Source organism: Agelaius phoeniceus, chromosome 14 (genome assembly GCF_051311805.1).
Source record: "Agelaius phoeniceus isolate bAgePho1 chromosome 14, bAgePho1.hap1, whole genome shotgun sequence".
NCBI classification, from domain to species: domain Eukaryota; kingdom Metazoa; phylum Chordata; class Aves; order Passeriformes; family Icteridae; genus Agelaius; species Agelaius phoeniceus.
Window position 1 is genome coordinate 2,717,905 of NC_135278.1, and position 26,699 is coordinate 2,744,603.

At 49.7% G+C, this 26,699-nt stretch overlaps 1 protein-coding gene across 3 annotated transcripts in view; it reads left to right on the forward strand.

Moving 5' to 3' along the window:
* The first annotated feature begins 3,382 nt into the window (after positions 1 to 3,382).
* The window catches only part of LOC129125800 (vascular endothelial growth factor receptor kdr-like), a 130,007-nt gene continuing 106,690 nt past the window's right edge, over positions 3,383 to 26,699 (forward strand). For all 3 annotated transcript variants that reach the window (XM_054641447.2, XM_077185961.1, XM_077185962.1), the window contains exon 1: positions 3,383 to 4,094. In XM_054641447.2, coding sequence (XP_054497422.2) covers positions 4,037 to 4,094 — 58 coding nt within the window. In that variant the 5' untranslated portion in view covers positions 3,383 to 4,036. The remainder of the gene's footprint in view (positions 4,095 to 26,699) is intronic.

Genomic DNA, 26,699 nt, shown 5'->3' on the forward strand with positions numbered 1-26,699 from the left:
ATAACTTTAATTTTGCATATTATGAGGGGAAAATAAAGTATTATAAACTCAGGGCTGCTTGACCAGGTTCTAATCCTGAATTCCTTGTGAAACAACACACTAGAGGCATTTAATCTCAATTAAAAGATCAATTACATTTATCAACAGATAAAAGATTATCTGGGGCATTACACAAATACAATACAATTTATTACCAGCTGGTAAGTAACCTCTAATGCATTTTTAAACACTTCCCCATAAATTACAAATAAACTACAGTCCTATAATTATGTTAGAGTTTTGATTCTCCAGTGAAGCTCCTATGGGATCAGTCTTTACCATTATCCATAGTTATTTAGGATTCCTTTACTGTAACCCATATCTGAGGAAAGTTGTACGCCCTAAAAATTAATTTTAGGCATAGAAAAATGCAATTTTTCATCTTGACAACAATCTGGGCATTTATATGAAGATCATGTTGAGAAAAGCATTCATGATTTAACACTGTGCATGAGATATGAGGCTTCTTCTTCATAAACCTGGGAATATCTGAGGCCTGGGTTCAATTTCTTGTTGAATTTGGGACACTTCTACACCAGGTATCAATCCTGACCTTCTGAAGTGCCCATTTCCTTTGGAATTGTAACTCTCAGAACCGTACCTGTGTCTCCCTTTGCTCCAGTGCATGGCAGTGAAGAGCTCAGAGCTGTTATGGGCATTAAGGATTTAGATTTTGGATTAAATTGAGGTGTGAAAAGGCCCTGTCACCAACCCCATGATCTCCATCCTGTAAAAGTCTGGTGCACCTGCTGGCTCTGGCTTTTCTTTTGCAAACAAACTGAGCAAGAGGAGCATAAAATGCAAACCAACCCTATCACTGAGCCACAGGGACTGGCTGTGCTCTCCTGTAAGGCTCTCCAGGTCCTGCAACCCCAGTGTCCCCAGGGGCTCACCTGCTGGGATTGGGATTATTTGGGTTATTGGGACTATTGGGATTGCTGGGGTTATTGGGACTATTGGGATTATTGGAATTATTGGGGTTATTGGGACTATTTGGATTGTTGGGGTTATTGGGATTATTTGGGTTATTGGGGTTATTGGGACTGTTGGGGTTATTGGGACTATTTGGATTATTTGGATTGTTGGGGTTATTGGGATTATTGGGATTATTGGGATTATTGGGAAGGACCATGTGTGGGGGCAGCTGTGGAGTTTCCAGCACTCTCTCATTACCAGTGTTTTTACATTACAAGCCACACGTCTGATATGTGCAGAAGCACATATATATATATCATATATATACATATATATATATATATATATCACTGGAATAGCACAGAAGAGCTCCCTCCTGGTCACCTCAGTGCTGGCTGCATTCAGAAGTGTCCCTTGCATGCCCTGGGACATCTCCTGAAGGTTTGTGACACTCAGAGCTGAGGCTGTGGCTGGAGGAGCAGCCCTGAGCCAGGACTGGGCAGTGATTTATAAGGTGGAGGGGAAAGGAGGGAAATCCCTGGGGCTGGAGTGCCCATCCCTGCTGAAATCCTGCCTGGCACGGCAGGGGCAAAGGCACAGGGCAGGCTGGAGCCTGGATGTGTGGGTGGAACTGGAGATAATGCCCAGGTGAGAAACCCTTGAGGGGTCAGGTGTAGTACAGATGATATCACTGGGATTCCCTGAAACACCTGATGCAAACAAGGGATTCTCTCCGTGCCCCAAGAGCAAGGGAGGGTGGGTGTTTTCCATCCCAGCAGGGCACGGGGAGCAGCACAAAGAGCCCAAATTGCTGAACACAGGGTGAGGGGCCCAGAGAGCAGCTCCTGCAGGACACAGCCCATCCTCAGGTGGTATCTGTGGGACACAGCCCATCCTCAGGTGGTGTCTAAAGGACACAGCCCATCCTCAGGGGGTGTCTGTAGGACACAGCCCATGCTCAGGGGGTGTCTAAAGGACACAGCCCATCCTCAGGGGGTGTCTGTAGGACACAGCCCATGCTCAGGGGGTGTCTAAAGGACACAGCCCATCCTCAGGGGGTGTCTGTAGGACACAGCCCATCCTCAGGTGGTATCTGTGGGACACAGCCCATCCTCAGGGGGTGTCTAAAGGACACAGCCCATCCTCAGGGGGTGTCTGTGGGACACAGCCCATCCTCAGGGGGTGTCTAAAGGACACAGCCCATGCTCAGGTGGTGTCTGTGGGACACAGCCCATCCTCAGGGGGTGTCTGTGGGACACAGCCCATCCTCAGGGGGTGTCTGTAGGACACAGCCCATCCTCAGGGGGTGTCTGTAGGACACAGCCCATCCTCAGGGGGTGTCTGTAGGACACAGCCCATCCTCAGGGGGTGTCTGTGGGACACAGCCCATCCTCAGGGGGTGTCTGTAGGACACAGCCCATCCTCAGGGGGTGTCTGTGGGACACAGCCCATCCTCAGGGGGTGTCTGTGGGACACAGCCCATCCTCAGGGGGTGTCTGTAGGACACAGCCCATCCTCAGGGGGTGTCTAAAGGACACAGCCCATCCTCAGGGGGTGTCTAAAGGACACAGCCCATCCTCAGGTGGTGTCTAAAGGACACAGCCCATCCTCAGGGGGTGTCTGTGGGACACAGCCCATGCTCAGGGGGTGTCTAAAGGACACAGCCCATCCTCAGGGGGTGTCTGTGGGACACAGCCCATCCTCAGGGGGTGTCTGTAGGACACAGCCCATCCTCAGGGGGTGTCTGTGGGACACAGCCCATGCTCAGGGGGTGTCTAAAGGACACAGCCCATCCTCAGGGGGTGTGTGTGGGACACAGCCCATCCTCAGGGGGTGTGTGTGGGACACAGCCCATCCTCAGGTGGTGTCTAAAGGACACAGCCCATTCTCAGGGGGTGTCTAAAGGACACAGCCCATCCTCAGGGGGTGTCTGTAGGACACAGCCCATCCTCGGGGGGTGTCTAAAGGACACAGCCCATCCTCAGGGGGTGTCTGTAGGACACAGCCCATCCTCAGGGGGTGTCTAAAGGACACAGCCCATGCTCAGGGGGTGTCTGTAGGACACAGCCCGTTCGTTCCTCGGGTGGTGTCTGTCCCCTCCCCGGTGTCCCGCAGCCTGAGGGCTCCGCGGCCGGGCACTGCCACCTCTGTGCCCTGGGGGAAGGCGGTGCCACCTGAATCCCCGAGCTCCGGCTTTGCAGGGACGGGCGAGGCCGGCAAGCAGCTGGAATTCCCTTCTTTGCCCCATCTCAGGCAGCAGCCACAGGAAACCCAGGAGCTCTGTGAAATGACAGGGAGGGAGAGAGAGAGAGTGAAGTCCCCTCGCCTCGGCTGGTGACGTCTCTCCTTCCTCCTTTTTTTTTTTTTTTTTTTTTTTTTTCCTGTCCCTATAAAGAATCTCGGGCTCGCATCAAACTTCCCTGCGAAAGCCCCGGCGAGGCGAGGGGGACAGGCAGAGTCCGAGCCCGGCCATGCCCCGGCCCCGCTGCCCCGGGCAGGTGCCCCCGGGCAGGTAGAGCCAGCCGGGCTGCGGGCAGCGCCCCGTGCTCCCGTCCTGCCGCCGGTCTGTCCTTCCATCCTTCCCTCGGCACCTGCGCCTCCCTGCCGGAGCCCATCTCACAGCAGCCTCTGCCACCTCAGCCAAGCTCCGCGCTCTGCGAGCGGCCGCCAGCAGCGAGTGCGGGAAAGTTTTTGCCAAACTTTTTTTTTCCTGGTGTTTTTGCTTTGGTTTTTTTTCCCACCCCTCGAGTGACTCTGCGCCAGCCGGGAGGGCTGGGGAGGCTTCTGAGGCAGAGCAAGGTTCCCCCCGGACACCGCAGGGATTGGAGAAACGGGGGAAAAGAAGGAATAAGGTGATTGCGGAAAGGGGGTGAAGGAAAAAAAAACCGAGAACCCAGGGAAGAAGGGAAGGCAACCACAGCCCGCAGCCCCAGGATGAAGCGGTGAATGGCAAGAACAATTTAACTGGGATCAACAAGTGGGAAACCCTGCGCGCCTCGTCCTTGCCGTCCCTTCCCCAAACTCCTCGCAGCGAAGGAAAGGAAACTCCAGCGGGCTCGGCTGCCTCGGGACCGGCCCCGGGATGCTGCCCCGGGCCCTCCTGGCCGTGTGTGCCCTGCAGGGGCTGCTGCTGCTGCACGGTAAGAGCCGGGGCGGCGGGGCAAGGATGGCCCCGAGCGCTGCCATCCCTGCGGGAGCGCTCCGTGATGCTTTACTGAGCTTCTCCCCGCTTTTTGTGCTCCCGGAGGTGTCACCAGCTGAGAGCCCCGTGCCAGCGGGCAGGTGTCACCGCTCTGTCCCCAAAGCCTCAGGGTTCACACCTCCGTTAAAACTGACCTTTGGAAACACAGGTAAAACAACGAAACCTCCTTGAAGGTGTCGCGCACCAAGGTCAGATTTTAATGGGTGTTCCCCCTCGAGGTTTGGCCGCTTGATTAGAAATAGCAACTGTGAGTGTTCACCGATTTGTGGCTTTTTTCCCTCGATGTGGGAGGGCTCCTGGTTGTGTTGGATCACTCGAGGCAGAGCTGAGGCTTTCACAGGAGGAGCTGTCTGGGAGCACCTGGGCTGTCCCGCTGTCCTGGGGCTCATGGGCACAGACATCACGGGCATTCTCTCTGACAGTCCAGTTCTGATTCTTTGAGATTTCAATTTCTGAATATCCCTTCTTTGAGATTTCAATTTTTGAATATTGGTTCTTTGAGATTTCAATTTTTGTACAGGTGGTGCTTCTTCACTGCCTTCCCCTCCTCAGCCCAGGTGCCAGGTTAGATCCCCTGCTCCCCAAAACTCATTTTCCTTTCCCTGTCCCCCCAGATTTATTCCCAATTTTTGCTGCTATCAGAAAAGCCAAGAAGCAGGTTAATGAGATTTGGGAGAGCTTTTCCATCTGCCGTGTGACTTTTCATTATCTCATTAAGCATGAGGATTTTCTGGATTACTGAGCTATTCATTCATGACGCTGCAAATTGTGTAAGGGAGACGGGCTCTTGTTTATTGGGGAATTCCTTTCTGGCAGAAAGGACTTTTTCATTTTTTTGGGTAGTGGATGTATTGCACAGCACGAGGCTGTTGTTCTTCAGCATATTATATTTTCATAGTTAAGTGGATAGCTTCTGGAAACACTGTGGAGCATCACTGTCCTTGATTTTCTTGGATTTGTTCAGGGATTTAATGCATTCCTCCTGCAGAAAGGGACTGGTTGGCAGGCACAAACCCTGGGGAATCTCCCATCTTCCCCACAGTTACCTGCAGAATAAATAACTGAGCCTGAGGTTATGCTCCAAAGGGCTTGTCCAGCTTTTCCAGGAAAAGCTGAAGCAGCAAACCTGGCAGGTGGCAAGGAGCCCCTGCAGCAGGAATCCTCAGGATCCGTGGTGTCCCCAGGGAATGTGTCCTGTGCCAGGTCAGCCAGCAGTGCCCACACCTTGGGCAGCACCTGGAGCAGCCCTGGGAGGATTCCTGGGATGTGCTCCAGCTGGCTGACACGTGCAGCAGCAGCAGCCGCCTGCTTTGGGAGCTCCAACCTCTGTGCAGTCTGGAAAAGCTGCCTAAAATCCAGTGTGGATTTCAGAGGCATAAATCACCACAGGATTTGGGGGATCAGAGAGGGATAATAAAAAGGGATTGGGATATGGGAGAAAACGTGGTGTGCCCAAGTGTTCCTGAGGCTAAGGTGAAGTGGAGCACAGGGAGTCCAGGGGGAAATCCTGGCTGGAGATGCTGCCCACATTTCAGGGCTGCTCAGGTCCTTCCTCACCAGGTTCCTTTCCTAATCATTTCAGCCCCAATAACCTTGGAATTTGGTCCAGATACCTTCTGCCATCAGTGCCAGGCACAGAGGAGGCCATGAGAAGGCAAAGTGTGCATCCTGTGGCAGAGGGAGGGAGGGAGGCAGGAACACCCCTGTGCCCAGGGTGCAGGCTGGGGAGGGACCTGGAGCAGCCCTGGGCATGTCAGGAGCCTGGCTCATCTTCAGGGAGAGAGAAAACACCAGCACAGCCTCTGGGGGCCCTCCTTGGGCTGGAAGCCAGGGGGGACAGGGCCAGGAGGGCTGAGGATTTGGGGTGGCACTGGTGTTACTGGGGAGTCAGCTCCTCACCACCTTGGCCTCAGCGTTCCTGAGCTCAGTGCAGCTCTGCTCCACCTCCCAAAGCCTGGATTTACCCCTCAGTGTAGTTAAACCTTCCCTGGGCTCTCTGTGGCCAAAGTTAGGCAGGGCTGTGCTGAGGAGGCTGACTCTGATTCCAGCCCAAACAATTCCATCAGCAATGCAGAAGAAGGGAAGCCCCAGAAGTGTGAAAGCTGCTCAGCACCAAGGCATTGATTCCTCAGCACTTTTCCCTCCAAGTTCATCCCCAGCAATGAAATTGATGAAATTCTGGCCACTACATTTATCCAGATCTCCTCTGGGGAATTCCTGACTGATTTGTGGCTTTCACCAGGGGAAAGAGACCATACAAGCATCATCCCAGTGATTTCCCTCCTTATTCTAAAATACAGCTCTAAATACACCTTCAAATTGCCTCATTTAGTTCCCTGAGTATCATTAAATTTCCACTTTCCTCTTGCTCGTTGCTCAGCTTCTTCTCAACTCCTCAGAGCACTGGTTGGGGTCTGGCTGCTCAGAAATGGCCACTGGTTCAATGAAGGTGCAGGTGCCAACAGCTGGCACAGCTCTGAGCCGTGGGGTGGGGTGCTTCATAACCAGCCCTTGCAAAAACAACCTGCAAAGAAATTCTTACACCGTAAATTGTGCATGAAAAATTCAGTGTCTTTTACCTGCTGACTTGATCACCAGAAGGTTTTTAATATCTGAGCAATCCAAGGCACTTTTTGGGTATTGGAATAAAGTCAGCCATTTCAGTCATTTAACACTGGAAATTATTAAAGATTGAAGAATAAAAATCAGGTCCTGCCCGATGGCTTTGAAATGAAGCACGTTTGAAATTGATTTTTTTGTTGTTGTTTAATTTTGCAATGTCTTCTACAAATTGATTATAGTGGATGGGCAATGAAGCTTGTTAACACAGAGATTTCAATTAAGCCATGGATCAGGAGATGAAAGCTTCAGGAGCTCGGATTCCTCCTGGTTTTCCAGCCAGGATGGTCACAGAGTGCAGCAGGATGAGTGTGGCTGTGCCAGGGCAGAGGCACCGAGGGGTTGTTTTCCCAAAAAATGTGTGCCCTAACTGGTGTTATTCCCAAACATTTGCTTTACTGTGGGAAAATGTTATAAAAAGCAGAGGAGCCTTTTTTAGGCTGGTGATATATGAGCCTCCTGCTGAAGCTGCCACATTCGAAACCAACTGGAAATCTCTTTATACCAATTCAGCCATTTAAGGCAGGGGAAAAAAATGTCAAGTATTTCTGAATACTCCCTGAACTTCTAAAAAACAGTATTGTACCCAAAAGAACACTGAGGAAATGAACCAGATTGTTTGTTGAAGGTTTCTGCTGTAAGAACTTGCAGAATTTTCTTTAAAACTTGTACAAAATATTTATCTGTGGGCATTGGTCTGCTCTGTGTAAGAAAAATGGGGTTCATTTGGGTCATTTCTGCCCTTTCACCCATTCCCTGGATTGCTCATTTTATGATAAATTATTTGTACAAAGTGAGAGCTCAATTTACTGCACTTAGAATTAATAGCTCAGATTGGGCTGAATACTTATATTGTTCATAATATAATAGAATAGTAATATATAATATATAACATATATATAATATATAATATATCATATCTCATATCTCATATATAAAATATCTCATATATATTTTATATATATCTCATATATAAAATAATATATTCCATATATATAACATATATAATTATATATTACAATATTAATATATAATATAGAATACATAACATTATATATTCTATATTATATATTATATGTAATATGTTATTATATTAATCAATTGATATTATTATTATATTTATATTTATGTTGTAAATAAGTTTATGCACACAAGTAAAAAGTTTCCAAGCCCCACAGGAGATCCCTCAGGTCCAGCAGGGGAAGGTGATCTGGGGTTTTTTTTGGGGGTTTGTCTCCCAGACCAGCAGTGCAGTTTGGAGCAGGGTGCAAACCTGGTCTGTCCCCTTTCTGTGGAGGGATGATTCACATCTGGTCCTTGCAGAGACATTTGCAGGGTGTGATGCAAGAAGGGTGACTTGGGCACCAGAAGAGGGACAGGGGGCACAAAGAAGATGCTCTCAGGAGAGTTTTGGGGGCAGCAGCAGCCACCTGGATTTTTTAAAGGTACCCAGGAGGTTTCCAGGAGGCAGCGCTGGATTTTCAGAGTGAGCACAAGGAGCACCTGGAGCACAGCCCCACTGAGCTTCACCTGCTCACTCTGGTACTTCCTCTGATCCCCCTTTCCTTTTCCCTCCAAACCAGCCTGATGGCACTGGAATGGGAATTAGGGTGGGAGTAATGAAGGGATATTGGAGTATCTAAACAACAGCTAGGATTGAAATAAATGTGTCCTGGAGCTTTCCTTCAGAAAGCAGCTCTGATGGCTCTGAGTGCCCACCAGGACATTCCCATCCAACCACTCCCAGTCACAGCCCCAGCACAACTGGCTGCCCAAAACCAGCTGGGTGAGATGTGTGTAACAGAGAACTGAGCTCCCCATTAGGCACTTGTTAATTTTTCTTTTTAAGGCTACAGAGAAAATCCAAAATCCACCAGTCAGGGTTTTTATCTGGAAATGGCATTTAATAGAAGGCTTGCCCCAGGGAGCAGAGCTGGCACTCATCAGGAGCAGGGCAGGATCAGCACAAATCACAGGAATCAGGGTTTCTGCAGGAGCTGCTTCCTCCAGTGGGGAAGGAGCAAGGATCAGGATCAGCCTGATCCCCTGAGGCTGTGAGGAGCAAAACTGATGGGTGCCCATGTTGTGGAAATCCCTCCCTGCCAGTGCTGGACACGCTTCCAAAGGCTGTGGGAATGGAGCAGGGACTGGCACAGAGCTGCTGCCCTGTGCCACTGCTGCCTTCTGTCCCTTACCAACACTGGAACTCAGCTTTGCTCTCTGCTGGACAGGGAGCAATCCAGGAACTGTTTTATGATGGAGAGTGAGGGAGTCTGTGGAAATCTTCATGAGTCATTGCAATACCCTGTCCCCAAGCCCTTGGATTAGTCTGACTTTGCAGCACATACTTTTTGTCCCCACTACATCCTACATCCCTCTCCCGCTCTCCCTCCCTTTCCTGGATGTCTCCTAAACTCCCCTCAGGGCTCAGGATTCCTCAAATTTTTACATTAGGAGAAGCCAAGAGGAAATTCCCAGCCCTTCCACACCAGGGGTCTGCACAGTCTCTCTTCTCTGTCCCAAAATGAATTTTGCCTTTACAATTCTTTCTGGTGCAGAGATTTCTGAACGAAACAAAGTGGGACTGCTTGAGTCCTGCAGTTCAATCTCTTGTCTTCTGCCAGCTCTTTGTGTTCCTGCTGCACTGAATTTTTACAAGAAATAATTTTTGCAAGTCCCCCCAGTACCTGGAAAAGCAGGAGGGGCCACATCTCAAATATGAGGTGTGCATGACCAGGGCTTTTGTTTTGGCTCTGAGCAGGAAAGTTTTAGCACCGAGTCTTTGAGCAACAAGGAAAGAACCTCATCTAACCCTGCAAATGATGGAAGTCTGAAAAAGTCACTTTTCCTTTGTGCCCTGCAGGGAATGGCACAAGCACGTGGCCCTCAAAGTTTCAAAATTCAGCCAAAATCCAAACTGAGGCCCAGAATGTAAAGGAAATATATGGACCAGCCTTCTATTTTCAGATCTCTTGCCTTTGTCTTCTTCCTTTCCACATAGGTTTCCTTAGATCTTCCTGTGTTTTTCTGAACTGTGGGAACGTGATTGCCAAGGAAGTGGAGAGGGGAGTTTTCAGCCCTGCTGGGATTGTTCTTGATTCGAGGGTCAAGGAAGCCTGACCCTGTCATTACCTGTTCCATTTTTACAGAATCACCAGGAATCCAAACCACCTCAGCCAAAATGTTTGCTTCCTTAGAGCCCCCAGCTCAGGAATTGCTCACCTGGAATTCTTCCTCACGGATACAGCGGGGTCAGCTTGCAGGAAAAGCAGGAACCACCACGGGGCTGCTTTGGCCATTCCCCTCCAGCCCTGAGGAAAATGGGATTGCTCACAGGGGCACCCCACACACACACACACAGCTGAGCTGGGAGCTGTTCATCCTGTTTGCTCCTCATGCAGAGCTCATTAGCTGAGATCAGGGCTGAATAAACTCGTTTAGGACTCCAAGCAATTTCCTCCCAGTGCCCAGAAGCTGCAGTGGGGATGGGAGTGTGGGGCTGCCCAGAATTTCCTCCTCAATTCCCTCACTAATGAAAAGGGCTCTGCAGCAATAGGGATTGTCCTGAGCCTGCATTTCCCTGATTTTAGGGCTGGGTAGTGCAGGGGTCGGTGTTTCAGACCTTTAATTTGCAGACACTTCCTACAGAGAGCCCCCCAAGAGCTGTAAAATGTGATTTTCCCCTCTGCTTCTCCTCTCCCTGTTGCAGCTGCCAGGAGCAGCTCCCCCAGGAGCCATCACACACATCCCACAGCAGCACTTGGGAGCCCTTGGTGTGGGCACTCCTGATCCCAGGAGCAGGGAGAGCTTGGAGGAGCTTGCCCAGAGCCCTTTGGAGCAGGGAGTGCTGGAAGGAGGGAAGTGAAGCTCTGGGGAGTTCCTGCTGCAGAGCTCCAGGTGCCTCTGCCTTTCCTTGCAGGACCATGAGTGCCACAGGTGCCCCACTGGGACATCCCCCTCCCCTGGGGAAGGGCACCCAGGGCTGCTTCACTCCTCAGTTAATGGTGATTTACAGACAGAAGGGGAAGGATTCCTGAGCTTCCACTGCTCTGATTCCTCACCCAGGAGAAAGAATGATGCAGAACACAGGCGTGGGGGGAAATGCTTTGCCCAGCTCTTTCTGACCCAAGATCTCTCTCCCCAACTTCTTTCTGAGGCAAGATCTCTATTCCCAGCTCTTTCTGACACAAGATTTCTATTCCCAGCTCTTTCTGACCCAAGATCTCTTTCCCCAGCTCTGTTTCTGACCCAAGATCTCTTTCCCCAGCTCTGTTTCTGACCCAAGATCTCTTTCCCCAGCTGTTTTTGACACAAGATCTCTTTCCCCAGCTCTTTCTGGATGTGGATGAGGCAGGCAGTGGTGTCAGCTCTCTCTGCATGACACAGCAGCACTGAGCCTGCTTGGAAGGGGTTTGTTACAATTAAAGAATGATTCAAGTCAATGTAAACAATGATGTCAGCCTGAGGACCTTTAAAACACAATTTAAGCTGTTACACAGTGTAAAGCAGAGAGAATCAGGTAACCTTTTGGCCTGCCACATTTTTTCTCTGGAAATGGATCATGTCTGAGTTATTTTCATGTTTACACACTCGGGACAAGCTTTGCCTCTCGCTCACACAGGTTTAAGGCTGTGCTTGGCTGAAGACAATAGCCTGTCTTTGAATTGTCCATTGTATGGCTCAGAACATTTATTTTCTTCTGGCTGTTTACACATTTTGTGGTGGAATCTGAGGGGGGAAAAGGCAGACTGAAAGCTGCATGTTTTATAAAGGTAGAGATCTTACTGATCTTTCTGGAAAAGTCTTGATTTGCTTCACTGTGAGAAAGCAAAATAACCTGCTTCTTTTCCAGTGGTGAAGGAAAGCCAGAGTGTGCCTGAGCCTGCAGCAGCCCCCAGTTGTGTGAAGCAGCACAAGAACCCTTCCTGCTATTCCTCACATTTATTTTGGCTGCACAGATCATGGAGACTCCCATGCTTTAGACAACTTCCCTTTAGTCTGGGCAGATTTTCTGGGGAGTAAGGACAGAGCAGAAGGTTTGGCTCAATAGGAATTCCCAGAGAGAGGGATGAATCCCTAAAATCCTGTGTCAGCATGAAGGGAGCAGAGTGTGGCAGGAAGGACTGGCAGCTCCCTGCTCTTGGCCCATCCCATTTTGGGATTGTCCCAGCTCATCCCAGCCAGTGGGGCTTTTTCCAAGGATCAGGGCACCTCTGGGAAGGCAAGGCCAGGTGTTACCACGAAGGCACTGAGGATTCTGTGAACAGTTTTATTGCTTCATCCCCTGCTCCATCTGGAAGGAGATAAACCAAGCCTGCAGAGTGATGGGTTTACAGCTTTGGAATGCCTGTGGTGTTCTCACGTTTGGAATGTTTTCTCCTGGCTCTCCCAAGCAGGCAAACAGACATGAGCTCAGTTCTCTGGGTCAACTTGGGCAAGAGCAGCCCTGCTCTGATGAGAGAAGTGCAGGGTGAAAGGGATCTCAGCTGGGACATTACTGGGATGGAGGGATTCCTTGGGAAGGGGAATTCAGGAAAACAGGAGCTGCTGAGCAGGGCTTGTCAAAGGTTCCCCATCCAGCTCCAAACAGTTCCATCAGCAATTCTGCCATTGTTTACAAGGCTGATTTCTCCTTATTATTCCTATGGGATTGTTCTGATCTGTTTTTTCTATTCTGATCTCTGGTATAAATCAGCCATTTTGCCTTTTTTATTGTTGTCACCTTCATATTTGAAAAGTAATGAGTGAGTGAGTCTGTAATACTCAGACCCACTTGGTGAAATGCCATTATTAATTTAATTTGATAAGTCATGAAATCATGATGCCTTCTTCTAGTGATGCCTCAGGTTTCAGCTTTTCTATTTTTCAGGTTCTGTGCTGCTTTAGTGTGTGGGTCTGGGCTGCATGTGAGGGGATGCTGAGCTCTGTGCACAGAGCAGGGAGACAAAACAATTCCTGCTCCAGCTGGGCACCAAGGACAAATGATCCAAATCTCAGCCCAAGAGCAAAACACCGTGGGCTGGAGAGAGAAAAACAAGGATGGGACTGCAGGGGCTAAAGCTGGAATGGGACAATGAACTGCAAGATGCAAATGGAGCAGAACTGATCCAAGGGAGAGAGCCCATGACCAGTCAGGGATTTTTGTGACCATTTTGGTTCATCTTGGGTGCAGCCCTGGCTGGGCTCTTGTGCTGCCCAAGGTGCATCCATTGAGGAGATCCTTTTAATAAATCCCTGCTTTATTCTGTAACTCTGTCCAGCCTCTGCTCTAGGTCAGCCTCCACAAGGCATCACTGGTTACTGAGGTTGCTCTCTCTGGAACTTTGTGCACAACCATGGTGGTTATATTGCTATTAAAAATAAACCACCAGCCTTATTTCCTAATGTTCTGTGTGGGTGTCAGGGCTGGTGCACAATATCAGCCAGGGCAGGCTCCCCAGACAGGCACCACGACATCCCACAGGTCTACAAGCACAGGCAGATGCTCCCTAGAGAAATGTTTTCCTTCTCCCATCCCAGCAATATGTGCCCAATTTGTTTTAACTTCTCTTTGGCTTTCTGGTGGGCTTCTGGCAGAAGGACAAAAGAAGAGGACAGGAGTTTTGTCTGGGTATAAATCTCACTTCTCATTTGCCAAACCTGTCCAGCACTCAGGAGAAAATCAGGGCAGTAGAGATGAAAATTCTGTGCTCAAAGTGAGATTAGTGGAGAAGCTGAAGCTGAGCTGGTTTTGATTTCCATGGAGGATTGCTGGCACAGCTGCTGTTCAAGGCCATTTGCCCTTCCACTCTGCAATATCTTTGTACTTTAAAATTAATGTAGGCTTTGAAATACTACCTGGATTTGTGCTGTGGCACTGAGCAGTGCATCTTTGAGCTTCTCCCTCTCTGCCTACCTGTGCCAAGTGAAATCTGTAATCCAGGCTCCAGCACTGCACACTCTGCATGAGGCAAACACCAAAGCCTTTGTGCATGACTCTGGGATTGCTGTTGCAGGGTCTGGACATTTCTGATAGAGTGTGAACTCTTCCATTTTGCATCCCTGGAATAGCAATGATAGACAATATTGATATATCATTGATGGCATCACTGGTGTGGCTCAGGATAAACTTCACCTGAATCAGTCACGAGCCTAAAGCCTTGCAGAGCCTTTTCTTTGGGCTGCTGATTCTTTCATTCCAGGCTGACCAATACATCTGGTGTCACCAGAAGTCTCCTTCAATTCAGAGCTAAGCTAACCAGACTTAAAGAGAGAGAGGAGAGCCCAGAGCAGCCCAATTCAGTCATCTTTCCTGTTTTAAATTCTTTTGCTTATCTCAGTTGTGCCCTTGCCATCTGCTGGTAGTGAAAGCAGGGTAGTGACTCTTGGGCGTGGTGGGATGTAAGGAGAGTATCTCAAACTCTGATCTTCTGCACTGGAGATGATAAAGGAATTCTCAGGATAAAGGAACTGAGAGGAATTCTCAGCATCCACAGGGCAAAGGTCTCCCTCGTGCTCTTCAGTTTAATGGTTGGTGTCCTATAGGGTGCATTGTACTGCCAGCCTTTGAAAGGCTGCCTTGTTGTTTTGGTTCCATATTGTTCTGAGTTAAATGGTAGGAAAAGAGAAATTGCTGCCACCACAACATTCCCTTATAGGTCTATTCATTATTGATCCCCAGAGGAAGTGGAGAGTTCCCCTGGACAATGGGCAGATATACAAACGAGCATACATTAACTTTCTGTGCTTGTACAGCTCACTGGGGCTGCACTTCCTCTGCATTCTCAGGAGCACAAATTCAGGCATCAATTGGTTTGATGTCTTCCTCTGCCTTGAGCTGCTGCCTCGTTAGACATTCTGGGTGACAGGCAGCCCCTCTGAACCACAGAACCACAGAACTGCAGAATCACAGAACCACAGAACTGCAAAATCACAGAACTGCAGAATCACAGAACCACAGAACTGCAAAATCACAGAACTGCAGAATCACAGAACCACAGAACTGCAGTCACAGAGTCACAGAATCACAGTCACAGAATCAGAGAATCACACTCACAGAATCACAGAACTGCAGAACTGCAGAATCACAGAACTGCAGAATCAATGACAGAATCACAGAACTGCAGAATCACAGAACTGCAGTCACAGAGTCACAGAATCAGAGAATCACACTCACAGAATCACAGAACTGCAGAACTGCAGAATCACAGAACCAATCACAGAATCAGAGAATCAATGACAGAATTACAGAACTGCAGAATCACAGAACCACTGAGTCACAGTCACAGAATCACAGAACCATAGAATCAATGACAGAATTATAGAATCACAGAACCACAGAATCAATGACAGAACTACAGAATCACAGAACCACAGAGTCACAGAATCAATGACAGAATTACAGAACTGCAGAATCACAGAACCACAGAATCTCCCAGGTTGGAAGGGCCCCACAGGGACCATCCAGCACAGCTCCTGTCCCTGCACAGGACACCCACCAATCCCAGCCTGTGCCTGAGGGCTTTGTCCAAGCACTTCTTGAAGAGAGAGGCAGAGGCCTGGTGCAGAAATGCTTTCGGCAGCTGTGAGGAGCACTGAGGATGCTCTGGACTGGGAGCACTGGGAGCAGAGGGACCAGGCCAGGTCTGTGGGTTTGGCTCTGTGCTGGGGTTGTGCTCCACAGCAGAGCAGGGAGCTCAGGTGAGGCTGGAGTGACTCAGCCCTGTCCCTGCCCTTTGGCAAACACCCCAGGGCAGCGGTGACTCCAGCTCAGGGTGGGATGAGGAACCCCCAGAATCTCTGCAAGGAGAGGCTGGGGTGACTCCAGCCCTGCTCCTGCAGTGTGGGTGCTTTGCTCAGGCCCTGCACTGATGTTTGCAGGTGCCCCCTCAGTCTCCAGTGCATTTTGGCCTTGCATTCCTCCCTGCAGCACAGGTTTTTCCTGCCTTTGTGCCTCTGCCCTTCTGTAAATCAGGGAGGTTGGTCCTTCCCTTCCTCCCTGGAGGGATGGAGTGATCAGTGTTTGGAACAGAAAAAGCAGCTCAGGAGCTGCAGATTTGCTTCATCTTTCACTCCCAGCACCAGAGAAAAGCCCACCTGAAGCTGCAGGGACAGGGAGGCATTTCAGGCTCTGGGGATCAGGACTGGGGACTGTGCTGGGCTTGGCCTGAACTGGCAGAAATCCCTGGCAGGGGTGCTCAGGCCTTGCAAAGCTGCATTTTTTTCTGGAATTTCTTCTGCTGTGGAACCTCCCTCAGCCTCCTGAATGGTGAAATATCCACAGCATCCACACCCACACCTGCACTGCTGCAGGGCCACTCCAGCTGCAACCACATCCCCAGAAACATTTTGGTGTTCATTCTTCTGGCACAGAGGAATTTGCAAAGCTGATTTCCAGCCCTGATCTGATGGATTCCCCCCTGAGAGGCTCTCAGAGTGAGAGGATTCCAGGCTGAGGGTTTGTTCTCATCCCCCCATGCTGGAGGTGCCTCTTGGAGAGCCTGGAGTGCACCTGGGCTGGTCAGGAGCTCAGGAGGAGTTTCCCCTCCTCCTTGGAGCCCTCAAACAGCCCCTTGCTGCTTCCAGCAGTAGAAAGAAGGTGATTACAGGCATCACACTGCTCAAGGGAATATTGGGTTGTTGGAGTTATTGAGAATCCAAAGGAGAAATCCCCCTTCTAGGAGCTCACTTGCTCTGGAATCTGCACACTTTTGAGGAGATGCAGAAAATTTCAGTTGAGCAGCATCCAGCCAGGGCTCAAAACCCAGCCTGAGCTCCTCCTTGCCCCTTGCAGTCCGTTGTTGTGTTATTACTGTTATTGTTACTATTATTATTTCCATTTTGGCACTGTCCTTTCTCAGCCATGGATGTCTCCCTACAAAAGCTGCACCAACCCAAACCTACAGCTAAGCCTTGAGTACCTTTAGCCCCAGCTCATTTTTGGGCCCAGCCTTTTGGATTTGTACCCTCAGAGGATGGGCACAGCCACGCAGAAAACAAAAGATAAATAACACACAGATACAAACAAGACACCCATTTACAGATCCTCTCAAAGCTCAGTATCAAACTTTTAGTGCTTATATCAGTATTTGTTAATGTTTTGTCATGAGGAAGGGTGGGAAGAAAGAAAACAAGAGACATTGTTCCTCCTTGGATGTGTTTTGTTTTTCCCAGGCAGCAGAACTTTAGGTATTTACTTTAAGGACACATTTCTGTGTCCAGCTGGTCTGAAAAACCCTTGGGAGGACAGGACAAAGGGAGGCCAGGAGGGGTCAGTGCTGGAGCTGGGACTGAGGAGGGTCAGGCTGGGATTGGGGGCAGGCCAGGGGTGGATGGGGTTATCCACAGTGATTGTCAGAACTCCTCACCCATCCTGTAGCAAAGTCTGTGAAACCAGCCCAGCAAAGCTCCTGAACCCTCAGCACCCCTTCAGCTTTGCTTATGCATGACCAATATTCTGTCTCTTTTCTCTTTTCACGTGAAAATGATCAAATTAATGCAGAGTCCCAAAGCTGTGCATCCATTGATAGAATTGCAACTGCTTCATCTCCTACCAAGCAAATCCTCTCACTGAAAAGGGAGCACCAAACACGAGTGTTCACTGGAATATGGCACCCTGGTCTTTTAATGAAGATGGAAATACACAGGAAAAGCAAAATTCCTGGGCATTATCAGCTTCCATGGCTGTTATTCTCTTTGTCACTGGGGCAATCCATGTGCTGGGTGGGCTGCAGTGCTGAGGGACAATATCTTTGTGCTCAGGAGCAGCAAATTCCCAAGCATGTTGTCTTTGGCATGGCCAGTATTTTATCTGCCAGAGCCAATGTTAATGAAAAATTCCTGAAAAATTCCACATTTCAACACAGCCCCACTCTGCTGGGAATAACAATCTCTTGTGACCTGGTTCAAAAGCAGATATCAGGCAGGATACAAAACAGGGAGGTGTTTCTGACCCCCCTGCCCCAAGTTTGGGGATTTGGGGCTGAGTTTGTGGTGCTTGCCTGCCTTTAGGAGTGATCTCAGCACTGTCAGGTTGTGAGCTCCCTCTGGAATGTGCACCCAAAATCAGGATTGTGCTGTCAGAGCCACGGGGCTGGTGACACTGAGAACTCCTTGTGTGGCACAGCAGCCCCAGCTCTCCAAAACACAGAATTTATGGCAATTTGCAGAGAAATGTCTGCACAGGAGGGGTGTGTCCTTCTGGGACAGCTCTGGCATTGTCCCTGCTGGGATCCCAGGAAAATCTGTGACCCATCCCAGCAAACATCAGCCTGGAAGGTTTGTCACACATGGCTTCATCTCCTCCTTGCAGCAGACTGGAACACCAAGGTCAGGCAAATAAAGCTGGGGGAAAAACCTCCAGTTCTGAGTAAAGTGGCCTTAAATCACTGCCACCAAGTGCAAAGTGACAGAGCAGGGAAATGGAAGGGACTAATTCACCTTGATTTGCATGAATTGGGTGCTCACAGGTGGATTGGGATGTCTGAGCCAGCCCATCCTCCCCCCTGGCAGAAATCCCAATCCACCTGGCCCAGGTGGGACTGGGACATCCCAGCAGAGCACAGAGACAGGTGTCCTCTGCTCAGGACACCCTGCAGCCAAGCCAGGGGCCTGTGGGTCTGTTCAGGGAGTGTGGGTCACTCAGCAAGTGGAGAAAGAAATGAGTGAGCTTGTCCAGCAGCAAGGAGAGCCCAGGGATCCAGCCTCTCCAGACCCTGCCTGAGCATGGGTCCTTTCTGCTCCACACACACTTTGTGCCCCTAATGCAGAGGGCAAAGGCAAATCAAGGCTTACAGCTGCCAGGCCTCCCAGTGCAGGGTATTCCCCAGCATGCAGCCCTGCAGGAGGCCGGGAGCAGTGGATTTATGCCCTGCAGGCAGGGTGGGAGGTGTTTGCTGTGCCTGCCTGGTGCAGGTAAGAGCAGCTGTAATTCCTGCTGTGCTCCAGCACACAGACACATCCCTGGGTGAACACTGAGCTCCCAGCCCCTGCAAGGTCCCTCCTGCCAAAATCGCCCTCCTTGGGAGCTTTGTTTCAGTGGCAGCAGCTCAGTGAGAGCACAGGCTGCTCCTCCTGTACTCGGCACTGGGGAGGCCACACCTTGAGTGCTGTGCCCAGTTCTGGGCCCCTCAGGTCAGGAGGGACATTGAGAGGCTTGAGCGTGTCCAAAGGAGAGCAACGAGGCTGGGGAGGGGCTGGGAACACAAACCCTGTGAAGAACGACTGAGGGAGCTGGGGTTGTTCAGCCTGGAGAAAAGGAGACTCAGAGGTGACCTTATCACTCTCTTCAGCGTCCTGAAGGGTGACTGTGCTGAGCTGGGCTCGGTCTCTTTCTCCGGGCAACAACAGACAGAACAAGAGGACACAGTCTCAAGCTGTGCCAAGGGAGATACAGGCTAGAATTAAGGAGGAAGTTTTTCACAGAAAGAGTGATCAAATACTGGAATCATCTACCCAGGGAGGTGGTGGAGTCGCCATCCCTTGATGTGTTTACAAAAAGACTGGATGTGGCACTTGGTGCCATGATCTAGTTGAGGTGTTAGAACATGGCTTGGACTCGATGATCTTAAAGGTCTCTTCCAACCTAGAAATTCTGTGATTCTGTGATTCTGTGAAAACATCTGTGCCTGCTCCAAGCTGCTGCCTGCTCTTCAGCTGGGAAGGATGCTGAGGGAGGGACAGGTTCCTGCCAGTCACAGACTCACTCAAATATTTATCTCTGCTAAAACCAGTCTGGATGCAGCCCAAGGCTGGTTCTGGTGGGAGACATCAAACACAATGCACATGAGTCAGGGACAGCACATCTGGCACTGCCTGTGTGCTGCAGGAATAGCAATAAAGAGCCAGCAGACTCCAGCTGCTGAGTTATTTGTCCTGCAACAAGGCTGCAGCTTCCTGCCATCACCAGAGTGCCAGGAGGGTGCCAGGGATCACCTGGGGCTGCTCTGTGGTCCCTGTTGGCACTTGCACTCCTTTGTGCATCAGGGGCTCCAGGCTGAAGGATCACCACTTTTTAGAGAAGGATTTAAAAGAGTGATGGAAGGAGTGGTGGGGCAAAGCAGGGCAGAGCTGCCAGTATTCAGAACATTTCTCTGATATTTTATTTCTGGAAGTATCTGATGCAAATGTTCTTTTCCTGGAAAGATTCCTCCCCTGCCTGCTCCCCCCTCCTCCCTCAGAATGCTGGTGCCAATATTTCTGCTGTGACTTCCTTGCTCCCAGGGGTTTCCTGCTGGAGATTTCCCTCCCCTCTGGCCTGGAGCTGGTGGTCCCTGCACTGTTCTGTGGCAGGAGGGAATGGCCCCAGCAGTGCCTGGGATGCTGGCAGGTATCCCTGAAGGATTCCAGCTGGTCCTGCCAGCACAGAGGGGCTCTGGGAGGATGGCTCAGCCATTCCTGGGAGTCTCTGATCCTCTTTGCCCAAGTGTGAGCCTGGCAGGTGCAGGGAAGGGCTGGATCCATGTGCAGGGAATGCTGGATCCATGAGCAGGGAATGCTGGATCCATGTGCAGGGAATGCTGGATCCATGAGCAGGGAATGCTGGATCCATGTGCAGGGAATGCTGAATCCATGAGCAGGGAATACTGGATCCATGTGCAGGGAATGATGGATCCATGTACAGGGAATGCTGAATCCATGAGCAGGGAATGCTGGATCCATGAGCAGGGAATGCTGGATCCATGAGCAGGGAAGGGCTTTATCCATGTGCAGGGAATGCTGGATCCATGAGCAGGGAATGATGGATCCATGTGCAGGGAAGGGCTGGATCCATGAGCAGGGAAGGGCTGGATCCATGTGCAGGGAATGCTGGATCCATGTGCAGGGAAGGGCTTTATCCATGAGCAGGGAATGCTGGATCCATGTGCAGGGAATGATGGATCCATGTGCAGGGAATGCTGGATCCATGAGCAGGGAATGGCTGGATCCATGAGCAGGGAATGCTGGATCCATGAGCAGGGAAGGGCTGGATCCATGAGCAGGGAATGCTGGATCCATATACAGGGAATGCTGGATCCATGAGCAGGGAATGGCTGGATCCATGTGCAGGGAATGCTGGATCCTTGTGCAGGGAATGCTGGATCCATGAGCAGGGAATGGCTGGATCCATGTGCAGGGAAGGGCTGGATCCATGAGCAGGGAATGCTGGATCCATATGCAGGGAATGCTGGATCCATGAGCAGGAAATGGCTGGATCCATGTGCAGGGAATGATGGATCCATGAGCAGGGAATGCTGGATCCATGAGCAGGGAAGGGCTGGATCCATGAGCAGGAAATGGCTGGATCCATGTGCAGGGAATGCTGGATCCATGTGCAGGGAAGGGTTGGATCCATGAGCAGGGAAGGGCTGGATCCATGAGCAGGAAATGGCTGGATCCATGTGCAGGGAATGCTGGATCCATGTGCAGGGAAGGGTTGGATCCATGAGCAGGGAATGATGGATCCATATGCAGGGAAGGGCTGGATCCATGTGCAGGGAATGCTGGATCCATGAGCAGGGAATGCTGGATCCATGAGCAGGAAATGGCTGGATCCATGAGCAGGGAATGCTGGATCCATGAGCAGGGAATGCTGGATCCATGAGCAGGGAAGGGCTGGATCCATGAGCAGGGAATGCTGGATCCATGTGCAGGGAATGCTGGATCCATGAGCAGGGAAGGGCTGGATCCATGTGCAGGGAAGGGCTGGATCCATGTACAGGGAATGGCTGGATCCATGAGCAGGGAATGCTGGATCCATGAGCAGGGAGACATTTCAGCACATGCTGCATCCCACTCCTCCCCATCCTCTCAGGAAGGAGCCCTGCCCCCAGGACTGTGTCCAGCAGTGCCTCTCTCTCCATCCCTCTGATAAAAGCACAGGCACAACCTTCAGCCAGGCAGAGTTTGGCATGAAGGCATGGACAGGACCTTGGAGCTGAGGGTGCAAATCTGCAGTGCTCAAGGGTCATTTTGATCACTGCAGAAAATACCATCTTGCAGAGCAGCCCTGGAGAGAGCTTATCCCTTTAACTTCCCTGATTAGCCCAGGACACCAATTTTAGGCACTGTAAAAACAGTGGAGGTCAAATTTACTATGGAGGGCAAGGACCAGTGACTCAATTTTCCTTATTCTTTATAGTCACTTTTCACCTTGAAGAACAAAAGGTCCCAAAGTCAGAGAACGTTTGTTCTTGAGTCTTGCCAAAGCCTTTTCTTTTTTAATAAACCATCATTAAAATCTGGGCCCTTTGCCTTGACAAAAGAAAAGAATATCTTTGTGTACACTTAAGTGACAGGAAAGAGCCTGTGAGGCAGGCCTGGTCACAGATAAAGGAATTCCGGACATTATTCCTTGTGCTCCGAGGGGTTGTGACATGGGATTTCCTCTCCAAGTGGTAAATAGCCCTGCAGTTGTACAGCAGGGTGGGGCCAGCCCTTGGTTTCTTTCAAACCAGGAGAGATGAAAGCACTTGAGGAGAAGAAAGAGGGGCTGGGTGCATGTGCACAATGAATCCCTGGGAATGGCTGGGGGGATCCACCTGCTCCAAGCTTTGCCCCCAAAAACTTCCCAGGGGTTTGAGGTGCTGCCAGCTGGGCTCTGCTTTGGGAAGAACAGCTCATGGCACAGCAAAGTAGATTTAACTCCAAGGGTGGCCCCAAATCTCAGCACCTTGAGTGCTCTCCCTGGATCTGTGGGGGACAGGTGGAATCTGTGGGAAATGGGTTTGGTTTGGGATGACTCTGGATCCTTCCTGCCTTCTCTGGAAGCTCCCTCTGCACGCTGTGGGACTCTGAGTGTCCATTCCAGGCTGGAATGGGATCAGAGAGGGCAGTGAGGGCGGGATCCCACAGCTGTGAGCTCCTCCAGGAGCCTCACTGGGATTTGGAACCTGGATGAGGGTTCTGTAACTGGAGGCTCCTTTCTGCCCTGTGCTGAGTCATGCCCAGCAGTGGGGTCAGCATTTTTGTAAGCAAACAGAAGAGCTGGAGCTGCAGATTGTATCCTCTTCTCATTTTAAATCAAAAACCATTCAGCTTTGGATTAATCCTTTGCATGGAGGGCTCACCAAAGTGCCCTGAGTTGGGTGAAGACAGAGGGAGAGGAACATAACTCCTATGGAGAGGGAGACAAGAACATTGAGTTGATTTTATATTTGGATTTCCTTTCCTCCCTATTCCTGTGGCTGCCCTGGAGGGTCAGCAGAGCTGCAGATCCCAAACCTCCCAGCTACAGCCAGGCTTAATGAGAAAGGGAAAGATTTGCACATTACAGCTCTCCAAATCCTCAGCATTCAGGTCTTCAACAATAAACATTCATTTAGGGGATCAGCAGTGGAACAGAGAAATTAGCATTTTGCAGGAGTTTGCAAAGGGCAGGTTCCTACATGAGCTTTGCATTGCCTTCTGCTTGAGTGTAGATATCTGAATTATTTTCCCTTTCATCTACAATGGGACCTCGTGTCAGTACAGGGAGGCACAGGATCAGAGTGGAGAATCCCACCTGGAAAATGGGAATGTCAGTGAGGTCACACTGCTGCTTCCAGCTCAAGATGCACTTTGGGTGAGCTGTGAGGATCTGTTTCCACTGGTGAATAAAACCCCAGGGGAGGGCTGGAGAGGTTGAAATGGTGGCTGTGTTCTGCCCCCCCTGCATCTCACTGGCTTGAGAGAGTGTCAAGGGGGTTGGAGTCCCTACAGAGCACAAGGAGGCCTCTAATCAAGCTCAGAACTGGAGAATTCCAAGGAAAAATGCCAAATTTTCCTTCTTTCTCTGTGCCTCCTTACCAACCAGCCACATTCTTCTGGAAACCGGGGAAAAGAGAAAGTTGCCCTGTTGGCTGCAGGAATCAAATACCACAGCTAAAATTCCTCTATGGCTGCTCTGAGGAACAACAAAGACAGAGAGAGATGAATCATGCAGAGAATTACTCATTTCCAAACAGTAAACAGGTCATGCTCAGCATTGTTAACTCAGGGTTGTCACTGCTGTGGGAGTTTGGGGAGGGCAGGGGAAAATCTGTCCTTGCTCAGGAGTGAAATGATGGGAACCAGGCTGGAATTGTACCCAAATATTGGCATTTCTGCCACAGGGCACTCACACTTCAGGATCACTATGAATTCCTGCTTTTCTGATATCCTGGTACAATCCATGAAATCTCACCAGATTAACTGTATTTTCATGGCCAAAGGCCAAACAACACTGAAAAATGAACAAACAGAACTGTTTTTAGAAAGATTTATAAGAAACTAAACAGGTCTAATACTGAGGTTATGGACTCATAGTTTTAAAATAGCTCAACAGAATTAAGAATACAGAAAGTGATTGACTGTCCTTCCTCCCGTGGTGATGTGAGCAGGGGAGAGTTTCTGCTTCATCACAGGAGAAATTGTTCTTTAGCTTCATTGCCATTGTTAGGGAAACATCCTTTAATTTCAGTGCCACCGTGGAGCAAACTGTCCCTTAATTTCAGTGCCACCATGAGGGAAACTTCCCTTCATTTCAGTGCCATTGTGGGGGAAACTTCCCTTCATTTCAGTGCCATTGTGGGGGAAACGTCCCTCAATTTCAGAGCCTTTGCCCCATGCCAGGATCTCTTCCTGCTGCCTCTGCCTGACCTCAGAGGGCTCTTCCCTCTGCACAGATGTTCATGGCAGCACAGCAGCTCCTGTGGACAAGCTTTGCAGGACTGGGGCTTGATCCACAGCTCTTTTTATTCTCCAGCAGTGTTTTTCTCCTCCCAAAGCTGCTTCCATGCTTTGACCTTGCTCTAGAGCCCAGAAGTGCCTCACAATTTTCCTCAAGGCTCTCTTTATTCTGATGGCTCCTGTTTGAACCACTGCTATGCAGTTAATGCTGTGCAGTCCTTTCTACCCTGAGACCTTCCAGCCAAGGGTTTTACAATTTGGCAGCTGAGGTTTCAGCCTGAAAATTCATCCCTGTTTTTTCACTCTCCCCCAAGAGCCTGTTTTCAATTGATATAAACATTTTGATAGCTTGAGTGCAACAAAATGCTGAGCCTCCCTTTCCAGCTGGAACCCAAGAGTTGTTCCTGTGGCTCCAAGTGTCGCTTGTTGTTGGCTGTGCCAGTGGCTGGGCTTGGCTTGGCCTGGCCATGCAGATCCAGGCACCTCTGGAACCTCCTGGCACATCCAGGGAAAATTCAAACCCATTTTTATGTGCTTTTCTAGCAATTCTGTCTGCCTGCAGGGTGATCTTCCCCCTCCTGCCCTGCCACACATCACAAACACCCCTGTGCTCAGCAAGGGCACCAGGAACCTGTTGGTTTCCTTCAGCACATGCAGAAACCCCTGAGAGCCACAGGTCACCTCTGCCAGGCCAAAATTCATGTGCAGCACCAAAAGTTATAGTGATTAATCAAGACAAGAGGGAGCAGAACTCTGAAAGAGGAACCCCAGCAAAGGCTGGCTCTAGCTTGATAAGCTGTTTGTTTATTCTGCAGGGTCTCAGATCTGGATTTTATTTCTGGGATTAGTTCTCTGAATTCTGAGTGCAGCAAATCAAGGCTGTATGTGTGGAATCAGGATGGAAGGAACCTTTTTAATTTAATTGCCTGCATGGATTTGCATAATTCTTTCATCTCTCACCTTGGTGCTTTTCTCCTCCTGAATTCAAATGGTGACATTTTTCTTTCTTGGTGACATCCAGTTTTCATTTTGCTTTCATTCAGTGCTCACTGAACTTTCATCATTCTCTTTTTTCTTAGTCATTTCCATATAGTTCTGTATTCCTTATCAGGGTGTTGGATCCTCTGCAAGAGACAGGCAGGACAGAGCTCCAAACTCTCCTCATTTAATTACTTTTAGAGTCATATTTGTTGATTTTGTTAACTACCCAGCATCCAAATGAATTTTACTGTTCAAAGGGCAACTGTGAATTTTGTCTGTCTATAGGAACTGCAAGAAACTTTTGGGATGAAGAGGTGAGATTTTTAGGAAAAGCAAACAGTGGCATGGTTGTTTCTGCTCTGAAATCAGTATTAAAAACAGAACCAGTTTGGGGTTTCATAAGAAAAAAAAGAAAAAAAAAACCCTTTTAATTAGGAAATTACGCTGTGGCAAAATCTTACATGAAAAGTACCTGGATTAGAAGCAGTTTTCCAGGAAAGCTTTTCCAGCCAGGATGGTATTTCTGGTCCCATCCCAACGATGCCATGACCTTGTTGTTGGGATGGAAGTGTAGGATGCTGGGGACACCACGTTCCTTGGTGGAATCTGGGCCCTGGATCTGTCTCCCACTACCGGGGGCTGCCCTAAATATCCGGCTATTTTTAGACAAGTCTTTTTCTGTTGCTGCTTTCCATAATAAGAAAAACCTTTGAAGGATTTGTGTTTTTATCCCTATGCACAAGAGGAATTAAAATAAATAAATAGGCCTTAAATATTTAGACATGAAGAGAGAAGAATTTCCTGCCCAGCTTTGGCCGAGTGGCGTAGGTGGCTTTAATGTGACCCGGGGCTGCTCCCGGTACCTGGCAATGTTTGCTTTTCTTGGAAGCAGCTGCAGTGAAGCACCTTTAAAATCAGGATCCCACAAAGCAAATCTGCTGTTTCCAGGTCACTGTGCAACCCCCCTCCCTGAGCCACAGTTTTTCCAGATGAGGAACTGATGTGCTGCAACTCAACCAACCTGTTAGAGAGGGAATGGCTCCAGGCACGGCAGAGGAGTCCTGGAAGTGTCTGGGCAATCCCAAATCCACCCAAAAGGCAGGATCTGGCACTAAAAACACAGCCTGGCTCTGGGCATCACACCTGGACTATCACCCACCTGCTGCCCCTTCTCTGGGCTGCTCCCAGGTACCAAAAACTGCTTTAGCTCCAAACCTTTGTGAGTCAAGTGAGCTCATGTGGGAACCTGCGGGGGACAGGAGAAGGGATTTTTGTCAACAGGCAGCCATGCTCTGCAGACTTGATAAATATGTGCAGTGCTAATTCGAAGCAGATTCCT